This window comes from Rousettus aegyptiacus, unplaced genomic scaffold (assembly GCF_014176215.1).
Source record: "Rousettus aegyptiacus isolate mRouAeg1 unplaced genomic scaffold, mRouAeg1.p scaffold_m13_p_1, whole genome shotgun sequence".
Classification (NCBI taxonomy): Eukaryota; Metazoa; Chordata; class Mammalia; order Chiroptera; family Pteropodidae; genus Rousettus; species Rousettus aegyptiacus.
The window spans coordinates 107,355,007-107,363,240 of record NW_023416284.1 but is presented as its reverse complement, the minus strand read 5'-3'; the positions used below and the strand labels follow the sequence as shown (position 1 = coordinate 107,363,240).

General features: G+C 33.9%; 1 protein-coding gene across 1 annotated transcript in view; it reads right to left on the bottom strand.

Annotated features, from left to right (window-relative positions):
* Nucleotides 1–632: 632 nt before the first annotated feature.
* The window catches only part of FBXO9 (F-box protein 9), a 28,240-nt gene continuing 20,638 nt past the window's right edge, over nucleotides 633–8,234 (bottom strand). Inside the window, exons 12-13 of the mRNA XM_016153870.2 lie at nucleotides 7,366–7,517; nucleotides 633–1,240 (exon numbers count right to left, since the gene is read on the bottom strand). Of these exons, the coding sequence (XP_016009356.1) occupies nucleotides 1,132–1,240; nucleotides 7,366–7,517 (261 nt within the window). The 3' untranslated portion in view covers nucleotides 633–1,131. The remainder of the gene's footprint in view (nucleotides 1,241–7,365; nucleotides 7,518–8,234) is intronic.

Sequence of the window (8,234 nt, the reverse complement as noted above, 5' to 3'; positions counted from 1 at the left end):
TATTGCTGCAGACAACATAAGTAGAATTCTTCTTTTTGTACATATATTAGAGGTTTGGTTTCCATCTTTAATGTAACATATATTATCCTTTTAAGAGACCTGCCCCATAGTGAATTACAGGAAATTATGAAGTGTCTTTTAATGTCAATACGAGCTTGAAAGCAACTGTGGCTGCAAATGCTGATTTCTGAAATACATGACTAGTCAACTCTTAACTTTACTCAAATCATGAAAAACAAATCTGAATCTGGTAGAGGTGTGCCAGACACAAACTCTGAGATTAACTATGACTAGTATTGTTACTAGGGAGGTACCATATAGTTTACTCAGTGGCAGGCTCTCTTCCAACTTTAATTCTGGAAAAAGTTAGGCCTGGGTTTATGTGATCCTCTACTGTTCTTTTAGGAACAAAGATGACTGGTTGAACTTGCTGAAGCGTTCCAGTCCTAAGAGATTCATTCTTTCTCACTTAATGTCACCGATCTGTAAGGTGCTTGGATGAGGTCAGAGTATGGATATCCAGAGTCTGTGGCTGTGTATAAAGATCAATGAGAAATGAGAAAATGATTCTTAAGTCTTCGCTGGCTATCCTAGGACTGTTTTTTATTTGATGTTTAAAAAGGCCATCCAAATATATTTCCTTGAAAGAAACATTTATTTATCATCTTTATTGGTGAGTTTCAAACAAATCCAGAACAGGTTTTCACATTTTGAGCCTTTAGTGCAAAGACTCTATGTCATGCAGAAATGTTTATCCAGTAAAGCTCGCCCCTGACACATTTATATATTGGGATGATCAGAGAGAAGACTTATGTGACAGAAATCTGCTCAAAAATCTGCTTGAAAAAGGACATGATTTAAAGCTTAAATTAAGGTTTTTCACAACATAAATGTGCTTAAACAACTTAAAATTTCAACTTCTTAATTTCAAAACAAAACACCCCAAGAATCAACTACCCCTTTAAATAAAAAAAAATAATCAATTTATACTCTTCTTAAAAGAACTCCAACAATGTAAAATAAGTTCCAATTCCAGAAATTTATATATATATATGTACATTTATAACTTAGGTGCTCTTTTGCACTATATGCTTTTATTCATGCAACACTGACAGGACTGGACGTGAAGCCCTACAGAGGCCTCTCCGAGAAGGCAGTGTAGCTCCTCGCCCTGGAGAAGAACAAAGGGGTGTACATCTTGTCAATCTCAAAAGCAGTGACTGCAGTCTCACCGGTTGACCTGGAAAGAAAGCACAGAATTACTAGTTACGAGGAAATTTCAACTCATTTAAAATCCTTGCATACTACAGTCTTAACAATGTTAAGTTTATTATTTTATACTTTGGCTTTTTAACTTTTAATTCATCTCAGTAAATTCTAATATAAGCATATTGTAGAAAATTTGAAAAATTTAGAAAAGTTCAAAGAAACAACATTCATAATTCTATCACTCAGATACAGCAATATGAAGTACTTTCTTCTAATGTTTCTTCCGAGAACTTCGACCTCTACTGAATTTTCTTATTAAGATATACTTTTAGTTATCCTTTTTTTCATTTAACATTATGACATTTGCATTTCCTGACATCATTAAATACTGTTCAGAGTCATTTTTAGTGGCTGCATGATATTTCACTGTTTGCTTGTGCCACAATTTAACTAATACTTTCCCTTTTGTTGGAGATTTAGGTTGTTTTGAATATTTGGCAATTAAAAATTCTGTGGTATTTTTGATTATGTCCTTTGGACAGACTCCTAAGAGAAAGCCTAGACATTTTAAGGCTCTTGTTAAAATATAATTAAGAATTATCCTAGGATAGAATTTAATGATTTAACATTTGCATGATCAAAGCATAATTATAGATGGGAGGGAAGAGAAGCAGAGAGAAGAGAAGTTATACTATTACGGTCTTTTATATTTTTTCCCCAAAAAGGAGAAATAAACAAATGCAGAAAATTTAAGTGCTTTTATAAGATCATTAGCAGTTACAAATGATGCCAACTGTAATATCCTTTTCTCCTAAAACAAGACGCTTTTCATTTACTTGGTTCTACTCCTGGGTTTGGTTTCTTCAAAAAGAAAAATTCCACAGATTACTGAGAGAAGCAAAAAAGAGATAGCAAGACTGGTAGGTAACAGTGAGAAAAAAAGAAAAATGCTCGTTCTCAGTTGTCAGGGCTTTCCAAATGAGTGGGAAAAGTTACTTGTAAGATAGAAATGTAATCCAGAAAGTTTTTTTAACAATGTGGTCAAGGTTGTGAAGTAAGTTAATGGAAGGTGACCTCAAAATCTCTCAAAATTTTGGATTCAATATGAACAGAGAGCCTTCAACTCACACCAATATCCTTTCAAACCCAACAACAGCTAACTTTAATATCCATATAAATTGATATTTTTCACTTTCCTAATTCCATTTCTAATTTTATTTTTGTACAGCTCCTTTCTCACACACGTCTGATCAATAATTATTTTACAGGTAAATCCTAACTCATGAAGGGTCCAAGGTAGTGGTGTAGGAGGACGCTGAACTGGCCCTCTCCCCAAAACATATCAAATATACACATTTTACAGCAATTCCTCCTGAGAGCTAACTCAACAGCTCCTGTACAACAAACAACAGAGAGAGAATGCATAGAGAAGGCTGGGGAACCAGAGCGCTCTCTGAGAGCTGAAGGGAACTATCCAGGCTGGAGGAAATGGTGAGCCATTATTTACATTTCCCTTGCACCTGGATAAGGGTGCGAGCTCTATCCAGTTCTCTGGCTGATCCGCCAGGTCCCTGTACCATGTTGCCAGCCATGCTGCCTGAAACTAGATCCAGCAGGAACAGGAGGCCCCTCCCCCTGGAAACTGATCCAGCGGGTACAGCAGGGTGATGCTGCAGCCACCCACTGCGCTGTGTGCGCACACAGGACTCCTCCGCCTGAAGACAGTGTGACTCTGGAGAATCGCTGTGGTGCCCACACACAGGGCTGCTCCACCCAGAGAAAGTGCAGAGCTAGCAGGGTGTTGCAAGGCACACGCACAGAGCAGCCATGCACGGACCCAGCTTGGGCAACAAAGAAACAGGACACTCCACATAGGCACTGGGCATCCCTGCCCTCACCAGGAGAGAAAAAATCTCACTGGTAAAGGCAAATATGTAATAAACACAGTGAATCAATCACTTAAAAGCTAATATTAAGGTTAAAAGATAAAAGTAGCAAAATTAATTGTAACTACAATAAATAGTCAGGGCATGCACAAAAATATATAAAACATATCATCAAAAGCAAAGGGTAGAACGGAGAGATAAAATGAAGTATTTTTAGCATGTGTTTGAACTTAAATGCCTATCAACTTAAAAGCTACAGAGGCACATTGATAGACAAGAACCTCATGGTAACCACAAACCCAGTCTCTAAAAAATATACAAAAAATAAAGAGAAAGGAATGCAAACAAAACATGAAAGAAAACCAGTATATATTAAGAAATAATAACAAAAAAAGAACAGTATAAAAACAACTCTAGAACAATTCGGAAAATGGCAATAAGCACATTATTAAGCGCAGTGTATAAACAAGATCCATTCATACACTGCCAACAAGAGATTCACTTTAGATTAAAAGACACACATACCAAAAAAGAAAAAATAGAAAAAGTTACTCCATGCAAAGAGAAACAGAGCTGGGATAGCAATACTCGTATCAAACAAAATACTTTAAAAAATATATATATTGTTATATATTTTTAACAATTGTAAATATCTATACACCCAACATAACAGCACCCAAATAAATAAGGCAAATATTAATGGACATAAAGGCAGAAATAAACATTATTACAATAATAGTTGGAGGCTATAATATTCCATTTATCTCAATGAATAGATTACTCAGAGAGAAAATTAATAAAGAAATAATGGCCTTAAATGCCATATTAGCCCATATCAACTTAATAGATATTTTTGAACAGTTCATACAAAAACTGCAAATTACACATTTTTCTCAAGTTCTCATGGAACATTTTCCAAGATAGACCATATATTAGGCTGAAAAACAAGCCTCAATAAATTCAAGAAGATTGACCAGAAAATAAATTGCTAATCAACTATAGGAGAAAACTGGAAAAAACAAATACATGGAGACTAAACAACATGCTATAAATGATAAATGGATGAAAGAAAATCAAACAGAAAATCAAAAAATATCTTCGGATAGATGAAACACAACTTTTCAAAACTTATGGAATGCCATTATAAAAGTTCACACCTATATAGGCCTCAAATATATAATCTAACTTTACACCTAAAGGAACTAGAATAAGAACAAAACCCAAAGTAGAAGGTTGGGAAAAATAAAAATCAGAATGAAAATAAACAAAATGAACTAAAAAAAAGATCAACAAAATGAAGACTTGGTTCTTTGAAAGGGTAAATAAAACTGACAATCCTCTAGCAGGAATTATCAAAAAAAAGGCCAAATAAAATCATAAATTAAAGAGGAGAGATTATAAACAAGACCAAAGAAATAAAAAAAAAGTAAACTATGAATAATTATATGCCAACAAATTAAATAATCTAGAAAAAATGGATAAATTTCCAGAAACATACAACCTTCTAAGAATCAGAATCTGAACAGCAATGAAATTGAAACAGTCAAAAAAAAACTCCTAACATATAAGACCAGGACCAGATGGCTTCACTGGTAAATTCTACCAAACATTCAAAGAAGAATTAATATGAATCCTCAAACTACACTGAAAGACTGAAAGGGAACGAATGCGCCCAAACTCATTCTATGAGGCTGGCATTACCCTGATACCAAAAGCAGAAAGACACTTAAAAAAAAAAAAAAAAAGATTACAGGTCAATATCCTTAATGAACACAGATGCAAAAATTCTCAACAAAATACTAGCAAACCAAATTCAACAGTATGTTAAAAGAATTATACACACCATGATCAAGTGTGATTAATACCTGGGATGCAAAAGTAACTCAATGTGATACATCACATTAAAATAAAGAATAAAAACCATATGATCATCTCAATAGAAGCAGAAAAAGCATTTAACGAAATTCAAATCCATTTATGATAAAAAAAAAACTCCCAACAATGTGGGTATAGAAGGAACTCACCTCAACATAATAAAGGCTATATATGGCAATCCCATAGCTAACATCATACTTAATGGTGAAAAGCTAAAAGCTTTTTCTCCAGGACCAAGAACAAGAATGTCTACTTTCACTACCATTATTTAATACAGTATTGGAAGCACTAGCCACAGAAATCAGACAAAAAAAAAAAAAAAGAAATAAAAAGCATTCAAATTGGAAAGGAAGTAAAACTGTCACTATTTGCAGATGATATGATACTATGTATAGAATACTCCAAAGAATCCACCAAAATACTAATAGAATAAATGAATTCAAGTAAGGTAGTAGGATACCAAATATACAGAAATCTGTTGCATTTCCATACACTAACAACGAATGATCAGGAAAACTTGGAAACAATTCCATTTACAATGACATCAAAAAAGATTATAATACCTACGAATACAATTAAACAAGGAGGTGAAAGATTTGTACTTTGAAAACTATAAGACACTGAAGAACGAAAATGAAGAGGACACAAATTAATGGAAAAATATACCATGCTCATGGATTAGAAGAATCGTTAAAATGACCATACTACCCAAAGCAAGGGAAACAAACGCAAAAATAAACAAATGAGACTTCATCAAACTAAAAAGCTTCTGCAGAGCGAAGGAAACCAACAAAACGATAGGACAACCTACTGAATGAGAGATGATATTTGCAAATAATATATCCAATAAGAGGTTGATGTCTAAAAATGAACAGAGAACATGTAGAGACATTTCTCTGAAGAAGATACACAGATGGCCAACAAACATATGAAGATACTCAATATTGCTAATTATCAGGGAAATGCAAGTCAAAACCACACTGAGATACCAGTTAGAATGGCTATTATCAAAAAGTCAACAAATAATGTGTTGGTGAGGATGTTGAGAAAAAGGAACCCGTGTGCACTGCTGGTGGGACTGCAAATTGGTACAGCCTCTGTGGAAAACAGTATGGAGATTCATCGAATACCTAGGTATCTGTAGATAGATGAATGGATAAAGAAGATGTGGTATACGTACATATATGAAGAAACATTACTTAACCGCAAAAAAAAAAAAAAAAATGAAATCCTGCTATTTGCAACAACATGGATGGACCTAGAGAGCATTATGCTAAGTGAAATCAGTCGGACAGAGAAAGGTGAATACTGTTATGTTTTCACTCATATGTGAAATCTAGAAAACAAAACAATACAGACCCATGGAAACTGAGAGCAAACAGGGTTGCCAGAGTTGGAGGAGGGTGTGAAAATGGTAAAATGGAATATATAGTCAATAATATTGTGATAAGTGTGCACAGTGACAGATGGCTATCAGACTTATTATGGTGATCACATTAAGTATATAAATGTTGAATCACTATACTATATACCTGAAACTAATATAAAATTGTATACCAACCATACTCAAAAAATTTTTTAAAGAGAAAAAAGATGGACTGATGGATGGATAGAGCAATGGATAGAGGGACAGAGAAGATATAAAAGCAAGTATAGTTAAATGTTAACAGTGGCAGTATATGGGTCTTCACTATAAAATTCTTTCAACTTTTCTGTATGTTTAAAATTTTACAAAATAAAATGTTGAAAGTAAATACATAAATAAAATAAGGAGAATGATGGAGTACACTTGTAGTAATTGAAAATGTTCTTGAAGAATATTTAAAAATATTAAGCATGAGTATGTAAAATGTAAAAAAAAAAAATCCTAACTCATAGAAAAAAAGGGATTTATATAGGAACCACCTAATAGATTGGCTTTGGAATACAGATCTTTTTAGCAGAGTTATTCTTCCTAAATACGGTTTTATTAAAATCAGTATATAATCTCTGAGGATAAACCAAATAGAAATAAAATAAAAAATGGTAAGACTGAAACATGGGAGAAGAAAAGATATCTGGTATTTTACAACTGCCTTGAGTAAGTCAGTGCACGAACAGCTTAGTGACCGAGTACCATCCTACTCATGGAATGCCTCTCTCATTGCCAAAGTGGTGGGACCCATTCACATTTCCGTGGGCACTGGTGAGAGCTCTGAATGTTCCACTTCCTGGCCCACTTCCAGTTTTTTTCATTTTGGCCATTTTCTTGGTTTGTAGTAGTATTATATTCTGCTTTTGCTTTGCAATGTAATTTCGACTCTGAAGAATTAAAAACTTATGTGAAAGTTTCCTAAGCCTGACATGAAATCTGCATTTATTCTGTGACTTTGCTATTTTTACTGCATTCACCTACTTGTAAGTAATATGACAAGAATGATGTATCCAGATGAGTTTGTTGAACCTCTGGTGGCCACTGGAACACAACTGTAGCCCCACATGAAAACTCTGATCTGCTTCTTGTACAGGGACACGACGAAAATATCTGTATTTATAGTCAAGTGGTTTCTGTTAAAAAAAAAAAAAAAAGATGAATAAGCTATAATGAAACCTCACTTCACTGAAATATTTATGAGTATATTATGCAAGAGTGACACTAAAACAGTATCTACACATAGGAAGTAGAGTTGTCTTAAGATGTCAAATGAGAATGTGTACAAGTATCTTAAAAATGTTTAAGCACTTAAAAATATATTTTTCCCCATCATCATCTCAGTTAATCATCACGATAACCTGATATACTAACTATGACTGCATTATTGCTATTTAATGGCTAAAGAAATAAAGACCCAGGCAGGTCAAACAAGTTACCAAAGTTACGTGAAAGTTTTAGAGATGGGAATTAAAACTTCTGTCTCTCAGTTCGAAGCCTTCGAGGAAGTATTTCCTTCTACTTGAAAGCACTTAGGAATTTCTACTTTTAAATACTTAGGAATTTCTAAAGTGAGAAAGTTAAAAGCTGGTGAAGGCTGTAGAAAAAGCAGAGTATTTTTAACAACAGCAGTAGTCAATGGAGAAACATATGTGACAAGTTTCATTAGAATCACACTTCTGCAAATACTGCTGCTAAAAACACAAGAATATCAACACTACATATGGTTTTGTTGTATCATATTCTTAAGAGAAAGTGGGTACTCTATTGGGATTTCCTAAACACTTTAATTAGATAAAACCTAAATAGGACTTATGACTCCCCAATTCTGACATCAGGACATTCACGCCCAA